Below are 21,750 nucleotides of genomic sequence, written 5' to 3'. Positions count from 1 at the left end.
CTGTGTTGTCCCTGGTGAGTGGAGCTCTCTCCCTGCTTCCTGACAGCCGTGTCCCGAGCTGCCTTCCCCCTCCACACCCTTCCGCCATGATGCGCTGCGTCTTCCTGGGCACAGAGCAAACAAGTTGCCATCTACGGACAGAGACCTCTGAAACCAGGCGCCAAGATAAACTTCTCCTCTTCTGAAATCGTTCTTGTTGGGTCTTCTGGTCACAGCAGCCAGAAGCTGACTAAGACCACTCCCGGGGCAGCTCTGGGGACCACGGGTGTATGGATGCACTCGTGCCTGGTGCTGAGGCCTTTCCTGGTTGGGTTTGGGGTGTCTTCACCTTATCCTGGTCCTCTGAGTGCCACCAGAGTGCCACCCAGGCGCTCAGCATTGAGGCCTCCCTCCCTGTTCAAAGTCTGTTTTTCCAGTCCCTGTTCACAACTGAAATCCAGCACCTTCCACAGTCACCCCGTTGAGGAGTAGCTGCTCTCCCGTGTCGAGGTCCCGTCCCCGAGACTCTGCTGATAACTGGGTGTTTCTAAATCTGCATCTTAGAATCTATCCAAGATCTTTCACTTTCATGGTCTGTCAACATTTGATGTTGAGTTTTTTGGCTATTCTGTTGTGAAGTCACGAGTTACCAAGCTTTCAATTTACATTGGCCCATGAGTTACTGGTGTTTCACAGGCTTGTTGAATATTCATGTCTGTTCAGGTCTTTTGCCCATTTTTAAGATTGTGTTCTCATATTTTGGTTGTGGATGTATCTAGAAATTCTTCTTATATCACAGACACGAGTACTTCATCAGAGAGATAGATGCACTGCCAATTCTTCCCCAAGTTGGTGTCTTACTTTTATGTCTTCTTTTTTTTTTTTCTTATTTTTTTGTAGTTGTGGATAGACAGAATGCCTTTATTTTATGTGTTGATTTTTATGTGGTGCTGAGGATCGAACCCAGCGCCTCACACATGCTAGGCAAGCGCTTTGCCACTGAGCTACAGCCCCAGCCCATGTTTTCTTAATAATAGTTTTGATGGACATAAAATTTTAACTTTGGCAAATTTTTAATTTTAAGGGTTTTTTTTTTTTTTTTTTTTTTTTTTGCTGTGCTGGGAATTGAACTCAGGGCCCCATGCATACTAGGCAAGCACTCGACCACTGAACAAATCCCCAGTTCTCGAGTCAGTATTTTCTGAAGAGATTTTTGCCTAAGGACAAGAAGATAGCCCCTAGGCTTTATCTGACTTTCATTTGAGGTCTTTGCTTCATTTCAAGTTCTTTGTGTGGTTTCCCAAGTGAATTGAAGCAGTATAAGCACCATCTGGGGACTTTTAAAATGCAAATTCTCATGCCCCAACCAAGACTCACTGACTCAGAAGCTCCATGAAGAGGATCCAGAAATCTGGAATTTGATTGGCCCCCTCCTGGGGATTCTGTTGCACACTAAGTTCAAGAACCACCGTACTAAGGCCCTTATCTTTCATACTAATATCCAGCTGTTCCACCACCATTTTTTAAAGAAACTCTCCTTCATCCTTGAATGATCTTGGCAACGTGTTGAAAATAAATTGTACACGTGGGACTTGGCACATAAATCTATCTCCTCATTCTTTCACCAAAACTCCTGTCTGATCATAGAGACTCTTAACATCATGTAGTACGTGTATTCCGACTTGCTTTCCTTTTTCAATCTGTTTCTGAATTCTTTGCACAGTCATCTGTATTTTAGAATCTTCTTGGCAATTCATACCCACCCCTATAAAAAAGCCTGTTAGGACTTTGAATAGGATTTGGTTGAGTTTATAGGTCAATTTGAGGAGACTACAAATCTTAACTCCAATGAGTCTTTTATCCATGAATATAGTATACCCATGAACAAGGAGAATCATGTCTATATTTTATCTATGGCAGCCATGTTTTATAGTTTTAAGCATAGAGGCCTTTTTATTAGATTAACTTTAAGATTTGACATTGTAAATTGCATTGCTGGTTCAATTGCATTTTCCTATTGTTCACTACTAATATATAGGAATAGAATGTCATGTATTGACTTTAATCATGTGACCATGACAACTTCATTTATATACTATCATTTTATAAGTACAGATTTTTGCATTTATGTTCATGAGTACTTTATTTTCTTGTCATGTCTTTGCCAGAATTGGAATCTGACAAATTACTCATGTGGTGGACCTTTGAGTAACAACTGTACTTCCTTCTTCAATATCTTTTCTTTTTCCTTCTCTTATACAATATGACCTGTGGAACAAAGTTGAATGGAAATGGTGAGTGATCATCCTTCCACTAAACTCAGTCATGCAGAAATGATACAATAGTTTAATATTAGCTATGATGCTATTTATATGCCTTTTATAGATGCCTTTTATCAGATTGGAAATATTCCCTTTCATTCCTGTAGGCTGAGATTTTTAAAAATCAATAGGAGTTCTAAATTCTCCTAAAAGCTTTTTGAGATGACATCATTGCTGTCCTTATTTTGTTAATTGGATAAATTATATTCATTACTATTTTGAATTCTAAACCTACATTGCATATGTGAGATAATGCTAATGGGTCATGAGTTAATATTCATTTTATATATTTTTAGATTCAATTTATGTTTTGCTAAGAATTTTTGCTTGTACCTTCATGGAGAATATTAGTCTGTATTTTCTTTTCTTGTAATGTCTTTGTCAGAACTGGTATCTGGGGGAAAAAAAGGAATTGGAATCTGACCAATTACACACATGGTGGGCCTTTCTCCTGGTCTTCTATCATAGTGTTTTCTATCCTTTTTCTCTTCATGGTTCACTCAGAGTATTCTTTGGCCTATCTTCCTGATAATTCATTGTTTCTTCTACCTTGTCTAATCTGCCATTGAACTCACCTATTATTTATTAATGTTGGCCATGGTATCTTACAATCATACTTTTCATACTTAGTATCCAGTTCTACATCCTACAATCTGGTTTTTGAACATACTAGTCAGCTATTTTAAATTCTATGTCTGACAACTCTGATATCTGGAGAGCTGGTGGGGGTGAGGGAGTGTCTAGTCTATTTTCTGTTTTTATGTGTGTTGCTGTATTTGTCATGTGGTCCTGTCTCCTAGTATGCCTGGTCATGTTGATTAAATGCCAGATATCATGAATACAAAGTTTTATAAACAATTTGACGTTATTGACAATGCCATTCTTTGAAGGCTTTATCTTTGGTTCTGAGAGGCAATGAAAGTAGAAAATGAACACTATCATCCAATCAGTGACGGAGGCACACAGGTTGTTTTAAAGGGTAGTCCAGTCCTGACTCACCACTAGTACTGGAATCAAGCTCTTCTGTGAATAAGACTTGAAACCTGGCCTGTGCTGGATGGGAATATTCCTTTCATTCCTGTAGGCTGAGATTTTTAAAAATCAATAGGAGTTCTAAATTCTGCTAAATGCTTTCTTTGAGTCTGTTGAGATGACGTGAGGTTGGTTCCCTGGCATGTCAGTTTCTCAGCCTGGACTTTAAATCAGCAAATGGTTTGAATAGAGAAGAGATGGCACATGGTGGGCTAATTCCTGTTTCCCTTCTCTTCAGGAGCTTGGCTCCTTTGAACCCTGCTCTCTCCTGGGACACACTTTGTCTTAACCTCTTGATTCCCTTGTGGAACCACTGGCCGGCACCACTCTTCCTCTGTTACTGCTACTGACACGTCCACACCATGTGTCCTGCCCCCTAGAAACTAGTGGCCCAATGAAGTTTGGCAGCTGGGTCCTCACTGGAAGAGCCCAGTTTAACAGCATCTCTGCTGTGGTTCAGGGAGTTGAGCGCCCCTCTATTCTAAAAGGTGCGTGTGCACTCTGAGGTTCAACACGTCCACGTCTACCCACTACCTCCACTTTCGCCTCTGGGCCAGTCTGAAGAAAGTCTCTTCTTCCAACGCCCTTCATTTCCCTCAGCAGCCCCCGCACCTACCCACTTACTCTCTTTCTCTGCTGCACTGTCCCCCTCCCCCAGGTCACATGCAGAAAAGAGGCCCTGGAGAAGCAGCTAGCACAAAGCCTGCAGGACCAGGACACCCAGATGGACACTCTGCAGCAAGCCCTGAAGGCGAAGGCTGCTCTGACTGAGGAGCGAGTCCAGCTGCTGGCCAAGCAGGAGGCCCTGGAGAGGCAGGGGCAGCTGTCAGCTGAGGAAGCATCTGACCTCAGGTACCCGTGAGCCTGCCAGTCAGAGCGAGTCTCCATGGCCCTGACCCTAGAGACCTGCAGGGTGGTGGGAGTGGCGGGAGGCACAGGGAGGTCTGCTGTGTGTGTGGAGGTGGGCTTTGAGGGAGGGAAAGAGTGCCTTGGGGTGACACACAGCGTCTCTATACAAGGCACACCCAGGAATAGTCCTGGGGTCACCTTCCCGAAGACAGGTGTCAAGTAGCAGAAACCTGGCTCAGACCAATGGCAGGAAGGTGTGGAATGTCTTGCTCACAGGTCTGAGAAGTTCCGAGTGAACCTAGCTTCAGACAAGGCTGCTCCAGGCATTCCCTGCTGCTTCCTCCCTCAGTGCTAGGTGGGCTCACCTGGAGAGGGCAAAAGAAGGTCAGCAATCACCAGGGCCTTCCTCCGGCAGACAAAAAACCTTTCTCCCCACAAGTCCCTGAGGTGCTGCCGCCAGCCATCTTGAACCTCTGGGCATCCCTGCAGCAGCCTGGGAGCTGGAGCCACAGGGCTCAGAGTACAGGCTTGGGTCTAAAGCCCATCCTGCACCCCAGGAGGCACAAGGCTAAGAGTCGGGGGGAGCCCCAAAGACCAAAGTCAAGAGAAATGTCCAGAAGTTGAAATGGGCACTTGTGGGCAGGATCGGTGGTGCCATAGAGTGTTGCCCGTGGCCTGAACTGGTTCCAAGGCCTCTGCAAAGACCCAGGGCCGGCCGGGCTTTCCCCACCACTGAGCTCTTCTTGGGAACACCTAAGTGTCTAGAAGATCTCCTCCTGGGGTCCAGAATCTGGGAGGTGTGAGAAACCTTAGTCTCAGGTCCTCAAACCTCTTCGTGGAAAAACCTCTCCTGCAAATGCCATCAGAGCAGACACCTGGGAAGGCCGCCCAGAGCCAGCGGGAGCACGGGCCCGAGGCCTGCCCTTGCTGGCTCCTTGGCCCTGGGAATGTCTGTTCCCCAAACACAACCCTGGTTAGAGCCCTCCATGGCCAGGATCTTGTCCCATGGCCCCTGCGCTCAGCCCTGACCACTGAACCCAGGGCCACTGCACACAGCAGCCCCCCAGCCCAGAAAGCCACTAGCCCAGTGGGGACTCAACCAGAGCACATCTGTCCCCGTCTCTCCACTTCTCTGCTGGCTCTGGGCTGCGTGCTGGTGAGCTTCAGATAATCCTGATGGCGGGTGCAGGCATCCTGCGGCAGCCCCTGGCTCTGAGGACCCCGCAGACGCACAGGTCTGCTGTACAAAGGGGAATGGACAGGTTCCCACCTGCTCCCCAGGCCGCTGGCCCTGGCCACTCCGCCCTGCGGCATGTGGGGCCTCTGCTCCTGGGGCCCAGCTACGGAGGAGGTGCTCTTGGGCCGGACTCGCAGGGGTGGACTCCCAGGCCACACCTCTGGTAGAAGCCAGGTGCAAGTCACAGAGGAGGCAGGTTGAGGCGGACGGACGGGAAGAGAGCTTTGCCTGTGTCACCAGCTGAGGGGTTCTGGGCACTTCCGGATTGTGTGCTTTGAGCGTTTGTGTTGGTGTGTGTTGTTGGGTTGTGTTTTCACCATAAATGCACATGGCATGTGGGGGGGCGGGTTGGTCACTGATGAGATGCCAGTAACTCAGGCTTTCTCGTGTTCTGAGCATGTGCATCCGTGCAATCTGTGTGCATAGGCCGAGCACACGCCATCACACTGCGTGTGAAGTTCCAGTGTGGCGGGTTGCTGGGGGTGACTCTTTGCCAGGAGAGAATAGAAACTTGTCTTCTTGCCCTTGTTGACGGCTGCACCGTGGGCAGAGTCGACATGTGACTTCTAAGACCCTCCCGTTTCCCCAGTGAGGACCCCGGGAAAGCCGCAGTGAGCACGGTCATGTGTGTGGTCAGCACGTCCGTGTTTCTGTAAAACGGGCACCTGTGGGTGGAACTGCCGCCCACGTGACGCGCGTCAGAGCCCCCGGCCTTGCCGACGCACAGTGCTGTCACTGTTGAGCTTCTGCTAATCTGATAAGTGATCAATAACACGGACTGTGGTTCAAATTCCCTGGCATTTATGAGGTCTAGCAAGTTTCATATTTTTAGCCATTTGTATTTTCTTTGTGTTTAACAGTCATTTTTTCTCATTTTTTAAATAGGACCAGCAGATTTTCGTTGATTGGTAGGAGTTCTTTGCATGTGATGGATGCTAATCCTTTATACATTTAGTGCAGATTTCCTTCCAATCTGTTCCTCGTCTTTTAAGTTGATTTATGAACTCTTTTCTGCAGGAATACTCCCTGTCCCTCTCTTCAGATCTGCTGGACTTTCTTTCCCTTCTGGTTTTCAGGTCTTGCTTAAGAAGAATACAAAGTACCCTTGAGGTTTTTCTACCATTTTTTTGGTTCTGGGTTGTTCTGCTGTGACTTAGTAAATGCTCTTTGTCTCTGCATTTGACTTTTTATTCCACCTGAAACAGTTTTGTTAGGGTCCAATTCATTCTTACAAATTTGAAATGAAGGAGCCCTGTTGGTCTTCTGATCTGCTGGCCTGGCCTTGGCTCAGAGCCACTCCTCATTGGCAGGAGCTCCTGGGTGATGCGCCTGATGCTTCTCTGCAGGCTGGAGAGGGACTCTCTGGAGAGCAGCCTCTTTGAAGCCCAGCAACGGGCCAAGCAGCTGCAGGTCCAGCAGGAACAGCTGGAGGGAGAGGCCCAGAGTGCCCGGCTGGAGCAGCAGGCCTTACAAGGTGCTCCAGGGTGGCTCCCCTCGCCCTCCCCCACGGAGCACACACCCATCCCCAGGTGTACTGCCCACACACCCCCGGCCCAGGGGGCACAAATGGGGCCGGGAGCTCTTGTAACTTAGGGGCCACACGGAGGAGGCCACCAGCCCGTCTGGCCTGCACTGGAGTAGCCTGAGGCTCAGAACTGGGTGTAGCCTCCGGCCCACTCCCTGTGACCGAGCCTCTGCTTGGCCACCCGGCCATGTGCTGGCCACAGGAGGAGCAGGGGCGTCTTCATGGGCTCTGCACCAGGTGGGCCTGACACACCTGTGGCTTTGCAGTGGAAATGGACAGACTGAACAGGGACTGGACGGTCCAGGAGGCAAAGCTGCAACGGGAGGTAGGGCGGCTGCAGTGGCGGGTGACGCAGCAGGAGCAGGACCTGCAGCTGGCCCTGGAGAGACAGGCGCTGGCCCACCAAGAGGACCTGGCACGGCTCCAGAGGGAGAAGGTCTGCCTCCCAGGGGACCTTGGGACTGTCCACCTCCTGGGTGTCTGTCACATGCTCCCTGGGGTGGAACCCGGGTGGCTCACCATCACGTTCAAGCAGTGGCACCAGCCCGCCCAGCGAGCCCCTGGCTGGAGCAGGTGGGTGTGCAGAGGCGGCTCCCTCTGCAGAAGGGGCTGGGCCCACCGGTCAGCCGGGAGCTGGAGGAAGCCTTGCTCCACCTGAGCCGTCCGCGGGCCCAGAGGCTGTGTTTGACAGGACTTTATGCCTGTGTCCATCAGTGGCACTGGGTAGGGGTTCAGGTGAGGCGCAGGAACTGCTGGAAGAATGTGTGACAGTGGCGCTGAGACCTGAAGGGTCTTCCCAGCTCCTGTGGGGTCTTGGAGACAAGGGGAGGGCAGCTGGCCAGGTTGTCCAGCCCTGGTATGCAGGGCCTTGGGCCTCACACAGGACCACAGTGCCTGCTGGTCTCCTGGCCTGACCTGGCCACCTGTCTTTGTCTCCATAGGAGGCCCTCGTTCTCTCCCTGGCAGAGGAGAAGAAGTTGGCTGTTCACAGGCTGCAGCAAGAGAGGGAGCTACTGGCAACGAGTGCGGCCACCAGGGAGACCCTGGAGCAGGAAGTGCAGACCCTGGAGCAGGAAGTGCAGACCCTGGAGCAGGAGCAGCAGGAGAGCCTCCACCAGATGCAGAAGGTAACGGGGGCACAGGAGGCAAGGGCCCACCGCCCCATATTCCCCTCTCCAGCCCAGCACAAGGCTGTATTGGGGCCACCGCCATCAGGCATGTGCAGCGTTTCCAGGTTACCCCTGGAGCAGCTTCAGTACTCCACAGCACCCTCCTACCCAGCCATCCACCATCCGCCCACCCACCCACCCACCCATCAACACATCCATCCACCCATCCACCCATCTACCCACCTACCCATCAACACATCCATCCACCCACCCACCCATCTACCCACCCACCCATCAACACATCCATCCACCCACCCATCAACACATCATCCACCCACCCATCTACCCACCCACCTACCTACCCACCCATCAACACATCCACCCACCCACCCACCCATCAACACATCCATCCACACATCCACCCACCTACCCACCCACCCATCAACACATCCATCCACCCATCCACCCACCCAGCTACCCATCAACACATCCATCCACCCACCCACCCACCCATCAACACATCCATCAACACATCCACCCATCTACCCACCTACCCATCAACACATCATCCATCCACCCATCCACCCACCCACCCACCCATTAACACATCCATCCACCCATCCACCCATCTACCCACCTACCCATCAACACATCCATCCACCCATCCATCTACCCACCTACCCATCAACACGTCCATCCACCCATCCACCCACCCACCTACCCATCAATACATCCACCCACCCATCCATCCATCAACACATCCATCCACCTGTCCATCTACCCACCTTCCCATCAACATAACCATCCACACATCCACCCATCTACCCACCTACCCATCAACACATCCACCCACCCACCCACCCATCAACACATCCATCCACCCATCCACCCATCTACCCACCTACCCATCAACACATCCATCCACACATCCACCCACCCACCTACCCATCAACACGTCCATCCACCCATCCACCCATCTACCCACCTACCCATTAACACATCCATCCACCCATCCACCCACCCATCAACACATCCATCCACCCATCCACCCATCTACCCACCTACCCATTAACACATCCATCCACCCATCCACCCATCAACACATCCATCCACACATCCACCCACCCACCCATCAACACATCATCCATCCACCTATCCACCCATCCACCCACCCATCAACACATCCATCCACCCATCCACCCATCTACGCACCTACCCATCAACACATCCATCCACCCATCCATCTACCCACCTACCCATCAACACATCCATCCACACATCCACCCACCCACCTACCCATCAACACATCCATCCACACATCCACCCACCTACCCTACCCACATCAACCCATATATCCGCATGTCACCCGCCCACCCATCAACACCCACAGATGTACACCCACTATATCTATCCATACAACCATACACACACATCCACACATGCACCCACCTGCCCGTCCACTCACCCACCTATCCATCCATCTGCTCAGCCAGTCGTCCAGTTGTGCATCAGGGTATTCAGTCTGACCCCCAGTGCAGGTAGACAACCATCACCACTCACTGGCCATCCGTCCCCCAGAGGCTGAGACCTCATTGGGTCTGAGGGGTGAGTGCAGGCTTCTCCAGGGCACAGGCCACCCTGAAGGGTTCGCTGTGGAGAGAATATGGGAAGACAGGTAGACAACCCCGTGGGCTGCCACCGCCTGACGAGGACCAGCTGCTGGCCCGCAGTACAGCTGGGGGTTGGTGACTAAAACATCCAGTCTTATTGTCCCACTGCCTTTCTAGTTTGATGCTCTGTGCTGGGGGACGCACTCCTTTGAGCCCACTTTACTGGAATCCCTTGGCGGGGGCTGGCAACTCGCCTGGTGGGTGCGGCCGTCCCTGCTCCTAGCAGCCACCACCCTGCATCCTGCGGTGGCCTGGGAGGAGGAACGGGAGCCTGGGGAGGTCAAGGAGGGCCACAGCCACCAGGCTGTGGCAGGCCCGGAAGCCAGTGGGGATACAGGGGTGTCACCAAGGGTGTCTCACAGCAGGTGTGGGTGATGGGGAGCAGTGGCCGTTCTGAGTAGGGGTGTCCTGACGGGGTGGGGAAGAGAGACTGAGACCAGGGAAGATGGGAGAGGCCAGGGCTGGGCAGGGCTAGCCAAAGAAGGGCAGGTCCAGAGGCCCTGGGGATGCAGTGGTGTTACCTGTGCCATGGGAGGAAAGAGGCCCAGAGAGGCCAAGTGACCCAGGCCCTGTGCGGCCTCACTCCTCCGACACCACCCACCAGGCAGCACTGCCCAAATCACATGCACCTGGGAGCTGCCCTACATATGCGGCCACCCATACGGAGACAGCTGAGCAGGGAGAGCAGGAGGGGGCAGGTCACCAGCCCCTGAGGGGGCTCCAGGTGGACCAGAGTCAGAGACGCATGCAGCGGGGCAGCAGCACAGGGACGCTTCCCCTCCGTTCCCCACTCTCCTGGCTGCATGGACTGAGCGGGGCTTGCTCCGTTCTGTTTGGCCCGTAAACAGATCCTTTTAAGACTTTCACCGGGCACCTTCTTACTGTGTGCACTAATGAGGGTCTCAAGAGGGACAGAAGAGCCCTGGCCCTGACTGGAATAAACCAGGGCTCCAGGGAGGGAGAAGGCCAAGCAGGGTGCCTTCATTTCCAAAATCATCCCAGACACGAGGCCGTCCCTGCCACTGCCGGCTCCTCGGGACTTGTTTCCTGGTGTCCCCTGCAGTGCTGGGCCAGCTCAGACCCCACAATTTAGGGGCCCATGCCACTGCCTCATCTCAGATGTCGCCATCTCAAGGCCACCTGGACCTGTGCCAGCAACTGCCAGTGTGGGGTTCCCACCAGCCCCTCGAGCCAGGACCCAGAGACCACCGCCTGGGACCCCAGAAAGCGTGGCCTGACCCCGCGAGTCTCGAGAAGGCTGCACGGGGAGACAAGAGACGCTGGGGTCCAGGCAGGCCGGGCCTGCAGCCCTGGAGTCTCTGCTGTCACCATCCTGGAGGCCACTCAGCGTCCATCCAGGGTTTCACCATCAATAGAATGATTGTCCACCCGGTTAAAGTCAGTGTCCCGTCCTCCTCCTAGAGCCCAGGAGCTGACACCAGGGCTCCAAGTCTCCCTCTAACCACCTGAAACTGGGCAGAAGGCCACCACGTGGCAGCTCGTTGGCACAGTCTCAGATGTGCTCCCGGGGCCAGCATGAGTGACAGTGACGGCATGGCCATTTCCCAGATGAAGAGGCTCCTGCCGGGGACTCCGGGGGAGACCAGGAGAGGGTTTAGGAAGCACCCCCTCCCTGAGGCTGCTCACGCAACCCCGCGGGCACTCCTCAATGAGCCTGGGGCACATCTTGCCAAACCCACCCTCACCTAACAGTGGGGCTCAAGTCGGAGGACTGGGCCACACAGCACTGGCCTGGGGAGAGACCCCAGTGCCAACTCCACGGATGGTTTCTTGGACGGTTTCTACTGGACGGGGGGCTCAGCCCCACGTTCCCTCCGGCACCTCTACTGCGGAGGTATGGAGCCCACCTGCTCTCGGGGCCTCCTGATCCCGGGTCCCGGGGCCTCTGCACGGCAGTCGGGGCTTCGTGAGGCTTCTCCACTGCTGTGATGTTCTCTTGGGCGCGAGGCCACCAGGCACGGGCCTCTTGTGGCTCACACCGAGGTCACCTCCTGCTCGTTGCTTTCCGTGTCATAAACAGTGACAGAAGAGAGCTGAGCTGGATGTCCTGCACATGGACGGCGTCTCTAGGACTCCCTTCCCCAGTGGCCTTGGGCAGGGAGGGAGTCAGCACTTGTGGTGTTGACGGGCATGGCCGATTCCTTGCACTGTCCACGGGTTGCTGGTGGAGCAGCCCGTCCCCCTGGCATGGGGACAAACTTGGCCTCTCTGGGTCCAGCTGCCTACCCTCCTCTCACCGTCAGTGAGATGGGCATCTGGGGTGCTCCAGGGCCATTGGAGGCTCCTTTGTGTGCACTGTGGGACCACAGTCTGCAGGGATTCGGGGTCATGGAGTTCTGGTCTGCACTGGGAGAGAGCAGGACCTAGGCAGATAAGGACAGGGGCACCCCAAGAGGACTGTCTGAGGGCAGTGCCAGGCAGGAGGGCCTGGGGCAGAGGGAAAGCTCCGGGCGCAGGGCCCAGGCGCAGGCCCAGGCCGCCCTCCTCGGCAGCAGGGGTGGAGGCAGCGTCTCTGGTCCTCGCCGCTCTCTGGCCTGTCCTGTGAGGAAGCCCAGCCCCAGCTCTGCAGCCCTCTCATGAGCACCCTGTGTCCAGGCCCTGTCTCTAAAGGAAGCAGAGAGGAGCCTGCTGAAAGAGAAGCTGTCCAGGGCCACGCGGGACCTGGAGCGCGCGCAGCAGGAGGCCCGGGGGCAGCAGGCACGAGCCGAGGTGAGCCCACCACCCGGAGCCAGCAACCAGCCCCTGGCCTGGCCATGCACGGCCCAACCTGCGGCAGACACCAGCTCACCTTTCCTCCTGTCCCAGGAGCATGGCCGCTGCCCAGGGCTTCCTGCGCCAGGGAGGAGAGAGTCTGGTGGCAGGAAGCCCAGGCTGTGCTCTAGTCCCTGCCTGGGCAGGTCCGGGTGCTCGGACCCCACTTGCCCAGTGCTCCCAGCCCTCAGAACCAGCGGGGGCCCAGAGGGGAGGCCTGGCCAGGGAGGAGAGGGAGGGCTGCCCCCAGGCCTGTGGCCGTCTGCAGCCACACCAACCAGCCTGGCCTTGCTGTGCGCTGGGAGGCCCAGCTGGGACCCAGGGGCTGCAGAGGCTCACCCACTGGGGTCCCGGCCACCACACTGCCCCCGAGGCCACCCACCTGTGCTGCCTGCCTGGGAGGGTGAGGTGGGGTGGGAGCAGGTGTGATGAGTGGCAGGCCTGGGGGAGGGCGCTCGCTGGTTCTGACGTGGGGATGGGGACTCCTGGCTGACCAGGGGACGCTGTGCCGCAGGAATCGTGTTCCAGGTAGGAGGGGGCCCAGGGGCTGCCTGGCCCTCCCCTGAAACCCAGACCAGACCCCATGTCACTCTGGGCAGGCCAGTCCAAGGCAGCCTGGACCCAGGAAAGCCTGGCCCCAGACTTCGTGCTCCCAGCCGCCACCTCGGCCGGGTCCCTTTCCTGAGGCAGGCTGAGAGGGTCCCCGGGCTGGAGGATGGGGCTGTGCCCTTCCCAGCTACTCTCTCAGCCCCCCTGTGGGCAGGGAACCAAGAAAGCGCCTGGGACAGGGAGGGACGCCCGCTGCTCTCAGGGGAGCCTCCGGGAGCTGGCTCCTGGAGCATTTGTGTGGCTGGGTCTCCCCTGGACCCAGGATGGACCTGCCGGCCAGTGAGCTCCTCGGGGAGCTCCTCGGGGCTCTTTTACCACCTCAGCTCCAAAATCAGGAATCAAACCCTCTGAGAGGAGTGGGAGTGGAAACGCAGCCAAGGAACAGCTGGGGTGACGTGGTCAGGAGCCACCAGGGCCCAGGGGCCTGCGGCCTGTCATGGCCACCTCAGGGCTCTCGGCCAGAACCTGTCCCCAAGGTCCCAAGGTGTCCTCCAGCCTCACTGAACAAGCAGTTCTGGGGCCGGGCCAGGGCACGAAGCCCATGTCCAGCTGTCCAAGGCGATGAGTCCGTCCAGGAGGCAGCGGGGGTAGAAGAGCCTGCTGTGCTGCTGCCAGAGCCGGTGGAAGCCCACAGCAGTGCCCCAGGCAGCGGCCTGCAGGACGGGGGGCACCCACATGGCCCCTGTGCCTCCCTGGCACCCCGTGTCCCCTCAGCTGCCCTCCTCTGCCCAGCTGCTGCTAGTAGGCCACAGTATCTGTGGCCTGGGGAAGAACCCCCCCGTGAGGACACTGTGGCCCAGGGTAGGTGGGGAGCGTCCTCACTGGACAGGAGAGCAGGTGTGGGACAGGAGGACAGTTTGGGCTAGGCTGGGTCCCAAGTGGTGCCAGAGCTGCCTAGGCAGGGTGGCATCCAAGGGCAGGCAAGGCTGAGTGCTTCACACTGGCAGCTGGCAGAGACAGTGGGTGTCCCCTCCACCTGCCATTGGACAGTCCAGGGAGGAGGGGCAGCAGAGTGGCACCCCTTCCCGGGAAGAGCATCTCTAACGATGTTCTGGCCTCCTCAGCCCATGCAGATGGGCCTGGGTCCCCCGGGGAGGGGAAATGGGCACTGCCTCAGGGTGAGCCCGCCTCTCCTGGGTGACCTCAGTGAATGCTGCAGGCCTCAGGCCCCAGGGGGCTCCTCTACATCCTGGGCCTGTGTGGCCAGCAGGCCCTGCCAGGCAGAGGTGACCCCAGCTGACTGCCCAGCATCACTGAGGGCAGGGCCTGTCCACATGGCAGACGACCATTCCTGATCCTCCCCCTGAGCCCAGGAGCCCAGCAGGGATATGGTAGGCAGGCCAGCCGTCGGCTCTGGGGTCCTAGGCCCAGCGTCCCCTGCCGTGGTCTGGTGGCTTGGGAGCCCCAGAGGGGAAACAGAGGTGGGAGACAGGTTGGAGCCTCAGCCCCCTCCCGGAGCCCCCCTGTGGGCCAGCACCTCTGCCCTTCACCAACATGCTGGGCAGTCAGCATGCCTGACTGGCACCCCCAGCTGCACCCCATGGGACACCTACCTCAGACTGGCCTCCCTGACGTGTGGTGTGTCCCTGCTTCCCCAGGCCACCCTCAGCACCAGGACAGAGGAGCTACAGGCCCTTCAGGCCCAGTTTGAGGAGGCCATCTCCTCCCACCAGACACAGGCCGCAGCTCTGAGCCAGAGTCTCCGGGAGATGGCAGCCGGGAGGAGCAGTGCCCAGAGAGAGGTGAGGGCAGCAGGAGGAGCCGAGTGGGCGGGGCTGCGCTGGCGCTCAGAGCTGCCCTTGGGGAGGGAAAGCTGGCCAAGATTCCAAACCTACAAGCATGAATTTGGCGTGGGGAGGGTGGGCGTGACCGTCCGAGTCCTGGCCACAGGAGAGGCTGGGCCCCAGGAGGATAGCCAGGGACGGCCAACTCGTGGGAGGCTGGCCAGGACACAGGGTCCAGGTGTGGAGCCACACCCGGCCCAGCACTCTCATTCCACACAGCGCAGACGCCCGGAGTCCAGGGGCACCTCCCTGGGCAGGGTCTGTGGTCTCTCTTGGGAGGCAGCCGCGACTGGGGGTGGACACGGGGAGGCTGGACTCAGCCTCTCGGCTGTGGGAAGACCCGGCAGGGCAGCCCTGGTGGCACTGGGATGGGACGAGGCTGGGTGTGGAGGGGCAGGAGGAGACAAGGGGCTCGTGGGGTTTTCAGGGATGGTCAGGGGCCTGGCGGGGTCCTGGTGTTGGCACAGAGACCCCAGTGGCCCAGTCCCCATGTGATCATGATGGGGTGGGGACAGGCAGGGGCAGAAGGAGCCACAGAGAGGCCAACTGGGGCCCAGCAGGCCAGCAGATGGAGTTTCTGAGGAGATTTGACAGGACTTGGGGGTGCCTGCAAGAGGCAGGGCAGGGGACATGTGGCTGAGCGCTGGACAAGGGGCCAGCAAAGCCCAGAGGGACCTGCGGGGGGCAGGTGGCCTCCTGGCTCCCTGGGCTGTGGGCCGAGCAGGGAGAGGGGCTCAGCACCCCCAGGCACGCCCCGCGTGAGCCCCCGAGAGGAAGACAGCATGATTTACCACGACGGGCTATTCACACTGGCCCCAAAGAGAAGGGGCTCCTCCCAGCCAATTTCCAAGTCAGGCCTGGTCAGTGACCACGGGAAGGAGGGTGAGCTTTCCAAGATGGGGCAGTGGGGAGGCTGGGGACACATTTGTTCTGGTGGATCCAGGTGGACATAGGCTCAGGGCAGATCCGGGTGGTCAGAGAGGACCCTAGAAAGGGAGTGGAGACCCCACAAAAGGAGTAGGGACCTCACAAGGGGAAGGGGACCCCCACAAGGGAAGTGATGGCCCCAGAAACAGAGTGGGGACCCCAGTAGGGGTGACAGGGGACTGAGGGGGTGCTCAGAGGAACAATCACAGAGAAGCAGGCGCCAGGTGAGCCCAGGGTTGCCATGGAAACCAGAGCCTGTAGGCTGGAGGACCTTCCGGGCCCTGCCCGAGGCTCACCCCACACACAGATGGGGCCAGCACCATCCACCCGTTGTGTGTACGTATCCCACGCTGCTTAAGAGCACGCACACCAAGTGATAAGTGCACACGGAACATGTGCACATGCACACCCAGGCTCTCACATGCATTCACGCACTCACACATGCAAACACACTCCGGCACCACCGAACACACATGCAGCATAAAGATGAATGGCAAGCACACACGTGTGCACATGCAAGCACATCCATCATGCCTGTGGACGGTGCACGCACACTCTCACTCGGCCACACGTTTGCACACCCACTTGTGCATGCACACTGCACACTGGCCCCCAGGCCAGCCCACAGCTGCCCCTCCCCCGCTTTCCCTCCCTGCCTCCTCTGCAGCTGCCCCCCTGCAGGAGGTTTCAAAAGCGGCTGTTTATACAATTTCTAGTAAAGAAATAATTATTATAATCACATTAAGCGATTTGGCTGTAAAGTTCCCGTAAAAGGGACGGCTGCTCTTAGGAGGCGGGTGGGCAGACACAGGGGGTAGAGGTGGGGGTGGGTAGGGTGGGGGTGGGGGTTTGTTTTGCTTGTTTTCATCCCCTCCGCCCTGGGAAACGAAAACAGCTTCTTTTTTGATGGATGGGCCCTTTTCCTGGTCCTTGACCTCCTGGGCGGATTTCTGCTGAGCTCAGCGGAAAATGCTCGGCACAGTCGCTGCTCCCACATGTGGGGGTAGGAGGGGAGCTGAGGGAGGCTCGGGCCCTTCCCAAAAACAGAACAACAAGAACAGCAGGCAGACTCCGGGCCAGGCGGCCAGGGGCCTGGACAATGTCCTGTGAAAACAGCCAGAAAAGAGGGGTTTGCTTTGGGCACAGCAGCCACTCGCCGAGTGTTTGTGGCTTCCCTCTCGGCTTGCCCCTGCCCACTTCCTCCACCGCCTCCTCCCCAGGGGCCCGCGAGAGCCAGGATGGAGCCTTCCCGGAGGCAGCTGGTCAGGGCCATAGCTCAGGCCTGGGAGGCAGGAGGCCAGGGGTCCAGGCTGGGCCCAGCAAGCTCCCACCACCCATAGCCTGAGTGCTGCAGCTCTGAGCCTGCCCAGTTGGCCTCCCCAGACCCTTCCATCCGGGGAGCCCAGTACCTTGAGAAACCTGTGTGGCCCAGGCTGCTGACCCTCCCACTCCCATGCTGCAGCCTGGGGGCCAACTCCGTTGCGTAACTCCCCCTCCAGGCCTACCTGGAGGACCCTGTGGGTGAAGAGGCCACTGGTGCAGGGGGAACGTGTCCTGGTTCCAGTGTGATGGGGTCATACTCTGGGCCCTGGACAACCCTGGCAGGGAACGAGGACTCACAGCACCATGGGGCAGCTCAGGTGGGCAGGACGCACAAGGCCAGGAGCGGGGTGGGGGCCGCGGCTCCCGCTGGCCCCAGAGCCCACCCACAGTGGCCTTCTTTCTGTGCCTCCTGCTCCCAGGCCTGAGACCCTGCTCCTGTGGGCTGAGCTTTGTGCAGGGCTCCTATAATGGGGACAGCTTCCAGTCCCAGCAGCTGGGCAGCCCAGCACCAGTGGCTTCCCAACTGCCAGAAAATTCTGAGGGCCCAGGCGCCCTTCTCCCTCCCCACTGCCTCCCCGTGGATGGAGGAGGCAGAGCAAGGAGGCCGGAGTCGGTAGGCATGCCCATAACCATGCAGTGGCCAGTGCTGAGCCACTGGGTTGCTGACCCAGCTGCCCACTGCAGGGCAGGAGTGGCCCTCGCTGACCCTCATTGCAGGGGAGGAGTGGGTGCAGAGGCAGCAAGTAGGAAGGGCCACCGGGCAGCAGCAGCTGAATGTTGTGTGAGCAGACTACGCCCAGGCAGGCCCTGCCCAGCAGTGGTCAGTGTCCTGGAGTCCAGGACAGGGACAGGCCAGGATGGGGACTGGGCTTAGGGACTGGCCCTCCTAAGCTGCCCCCTGGCCTCAGCAGTGGTAGAAAGGTCCTCCCCGTGGAGGGCGGGGCTGGTGTCTAGGCTCCCAGGCTGCGTAGACACCAGCACCTGCCAGACCAGTTTCACCTGTGTGGCCCACGGCTCTCCTGGACCACGGGCCCTCGGCCAGCCACCAGAGCCACACGCTTCCATCAGGCTGAGAGGCTGCGGGCACAGCTGAAGGTGGCCCAGGAGGAGCTGGTCAGCCTGCGCCAGGAGCGACGGGGCTGGGCGGAGAGCCGAGAGGGTCTGCACAGGGAGGTCCTGGAGGCCCGCCGGGCGCTGCGTGACGAGGCCCTCGAGAAGAGTGTGCTGCAGGGCTCCAACGCCGAGCTGCGGGCCGCCGTCCGCAGGGCCGCGCAGGAGGAGGCCAGGTGTGGCTCAGCCCCGGCTGCAGTGAGGGGTCTGGGCCAGACAGATGGTGGGGAGAGGCGCCAACCCCTACCCCGTCTGAGAGGCCTGCCAGGGCCAGCCCAAGCAGCAGGGAAGGGGGGTGGACATGGTCCCTGCCTTCAAGGAGTTGCCTCGCAGCCCCTTAGACAGGCCAGCCTGGCCTGTGGGAGATGGGGCCTGGCCGGGCTGCAGGAAGGCCCCTCTGAGGCATAGCAGGTTGGCGCAAGACATGAGGTCTCCAGTGGTGTGGTGAGGGCAGGCTCCAGAGAGGCTGAAGAGGTGGACAGTGGACACTGGACAAGGCCCATGCTAGCAGGTGCTCGGATCTGGATGAGGCTGGGTCTTGGAACAGTGCATAGGGTCTGCACTAGGGACAGGGTCTTACCTGGGGAGGCGCCAGGCAGCCACAGGCCCCCTGAGGAGGTCAGGCCTGGGGTGTCCAGCCAGCCTCTGGTGCTGGCTCAGTTTTAAGCGGTCCCAGGAGGAGCAGGAGCAGAAGCTGTTGGGGCTGGAGGAGGCCTGGGCAGCTGCTCATCAGGAGGCCGGGGTGCTGCGGGCCAGGCTGCAGGAGCTGGAGCAGGCCTGGGGGGACACCCGCCGGGAGCTGCAGGAGAGCCGCAGGCAGGTAGGGGTCCCCACCCTCCCCCAGGCTGCTCCCTCAGCCATCCTGGGAGGGGCTTCTTCCCGGGGCCACGCTGACCAGAGCCACCTTCTAGTGATGCCCGCCCAGCTCAGACCCCTCCGTGCCGCTGAGCTCTCCGGTCAGCGCCCCTCCCAGCCCTCCTTGTCCAGCTCCACTGGTGGCTCTGCACCCAGAGAGGACTAGCAGGCGTGTGTCGGCGGAGTGGCTGAGCTCGGTTCCCAGCACCTGGTCACGGGGGGCACCAAGGCCCCTCCCAGAGCTGGACTTAGGCTGAGGCTCCCAGAATACGGTCAGCTGCCAAGAGGGAGGACACATGACAGAGGCAGGGAGGGGAGACTGTGGGGCTCCTGCCCCCGCCCCAGCGCTGCCACCCTCCCAGGTGAGAATGCTGGAAGGTGAGAATCGGAGGAAGAGCCAGGAGGTGCGCGAGCTGCAGGCCCGGGGTGCACAGGACGCCCAGCGTCAGCAGCAGAGCCGGCAGGAGGCACTGGGGCTACAGAGGCAGGTGACAGAGGCCGAGGCCACCCTCCAGCAGACCCGGAAGGAGGTAGGACCTGTGCTTTTCTTGGATAGGTCTGAGGAGAGGCCAGGAAGGAGCCCGAGCAGAGAGGCGGGAGGCACCCGATGGGGGCGGGAAGGAGGCCAGAGGACCCACTTGTAGGCTGACTCCCACCTGCACCTGTGGCCTGTGCACAGCCCACCTGCTAGGTGACTGTGCAGCCAGGGGCAGGGGAGACGGATCTGAGGAAGGGCCCAGTTACAGACACCTCCCTGGACTTCCCCAGGAGCTGTGTTCTAGAAAAGGCTGTGTTTGGCCCAGATGAAGGACAGAGTTCTGAGCAGGGGGAGGCAGGGGAGCTCGAAATAGGGCTGCCAGGAGCCGGAGGTGCTGAGCTCACGCTGTGCCCAGGCACACACCCCCCCACCCCACACCTGCACACAGACCCTGCCCCAGGCCCACCTGCCAGCTCTGTGTGCTGAAGCAGAGGCTGCACACAGCCAGGGCTCTCCACCCTCCCAGAGCCCCAGGGTCACTGACCACACAGGGCCCCTGGTTCAGAAAGCTGTGCGTGCCACCCACAGTCGCATTGAGCCTGGGCCCCAAGAACCACAGCCCACGTGACCCACCAGGTGACCTCAGTCCATCTGTGAGTCATTGTGTCCACCCAGGAAGCAGGATGAGACCAGGCCTGCTTGCCACCCTGCACCTCGGACTCAGAGGCCTGTCTGGTCCCTCCCCACCCTGCCGCCTGCACACTCCTCACTCACCCACGCAGGTGGAGAGGGCACCTGTGTGTGCCGATGCTGGCCCAGGGCTGGGCCCCGACCAGCATGGTGGGTCCTAAAGGGTCTGCAGCAGGGGCCGAGGAGCCCCCAGCAGGAGGGGTGCTGGGACCCCTGCCCACAGCTCGGGGCTGTCAGGTGGCTGCCAGCAGGACTCTCAACTGAGGGACACTCTGTGGTCTTCAGGTGCCACCTGGCTCAGGTGACCCCACCTGCCAGCTGTGACCTGCGAGGGGGTTGAGGCCCAGAGGCCTGGGGAAGGGTCTCCCAGGGGCAGAGAGGCCTGGGTCTCCTGCCTGGTCCCCCCACATCCCTCCTGCAGGTGCTGGGCCTGCAGCAGCAGCTGGCGGAGACAGAGGCCTCAGGGAAGGCCCGGGCACAGCAGCTGGAAGGACACCTGCACGAGAGCCAGGAGACTGAGCAGGCCCTGCGGGCCGAGGTGCACCGCGTCACCAGGAGGCTGCGGCAGGCCCGCTCCCTGGCTGACAGTCTTCAGGCTCGCCTGGACAGTGCCCATGGCCGGGTCCTTGACCTAGAGCAGGAGCTTGCCCAAGCCAAGGGTGCCAGGCGGGACGCGGAGGCCCAGCTGGACGGGCTGTGCTCCACACTTCGCCGTGGCCTGGGGCTCCGGGGTCGGAGCCCCTCCGCCTCCCCAGAACGACCTGGTTCTCCCATGAAAGGTCAGTGTCCTCCTGTCCAGCTCTGTCTGTGACCTGGGCACCCCACCCCTTCCTAGGCCTCACACAGCCCACACATGAGGGGGCTGGACCAGGCCCAGCAATTAGGGGCCTGTGCCCACATCTGCCCCACCCCAGCGCCCACAGCAGGAGCTTCAGGAAGAAGGCGAGGGCCCCGTTTCTGTCACCAACCCTCCCCACATCCTCTCCACTGTCACCGACGCAGGTTCCAACAGCTCCCAGGCTCCACCTGAGTGGTACAGAGCCAGCCTCCCCCACCAGGGCCCATTCACCACCCCGGTGGCACCCACCTGCACCTGGAGACTGCGACTCAGAGGTCATTGATGTGGCCTCTGTGCAGGACGCACTGGGGGACCTTATGCAGAAACTTCAAGATGCCCAGCGGAGCGGGTGAGGGGCAACTGGGGTCCTCCCCACCCATGTGGGCACACCCCCTGGGGGCCCTGGGATCAGGGAACACAGCAACTCACCCAGATGACTCTCCATCTGTGTGTCTGTCCTCAGACCCACTGAGACCCTGGCAGGGCAGCTGCCGAGGCAGAGCAAGGTGACTGCTACCCACTGCTCCCTCCCCTGCCCCCTGGGAGCCTCTGAGTGTCTAGACGGTCCTCTGTGATCCCACTGCCCTCCAGGCCTGACCCTCACATGGCCTCGGGCCACACTGTCCCTCAGGGTGGGCCACA

At 58.8% G+C, this 21,750-nt stretch overlaps 1 protein-coding gene across 1 annotated transcript in view; it reads left to right on the top strand.

Annotated features, from left to right (window-relative positions):
• The window catches only part of Crocc2 (ciliary rootlet coiled-coil, rootletin family member 2), a 60,277-nt gene that overhangs the window by 27,317 nt on the left and 11,210 nt on the right, over positions 1–21,750 (top strand). The window contains 12 exon segments of the mRNA XM_071619418.1: positions 3,991–4,184; positions 6,765–6,892; positions 7,210–7,379; positions 7,885–8,070; positions 12,339–12,452; positions 14,702–14,845; positions 18,206–18,423; positions 18,908–19,067; positions 19,465–19,632; positions 20,692–21,049; positions 21,273–21,297; positions 21,299–21,457. Coding sequence (XP_071475519.1) covers positions 3,991–4,184; positions 6,765–6,892; positions 7,210–7,379; positions 7,885–8,070; positions 12,339–12,452; positions 14,702–14,845; positions 18,206–18,423; positions 18,908–19,067; positions 19,465–19,632; positions 20,692–21,049; positions 21,273–21,297; positions 21,299–21,457 — 2,024 coding nt within the window.

Source organism: Marmota flaviventris, chromosome 11, assembly GCF_047511675.1.
Source record: "Marmota flaviventris isolate mMarFla1 chromosome 11, mMarFla1.hap1, whole genome shotgun sequence".
Taxonomy (NCBI): Eukaryota; Metazoa; Chordata; class Mammalia; order Rodentia; family Sciuridae; genus Marmota; species Marmota flaviventris.
This window is presented reverse-complemented; position numbering and strand designations above follow the sequence as displayed.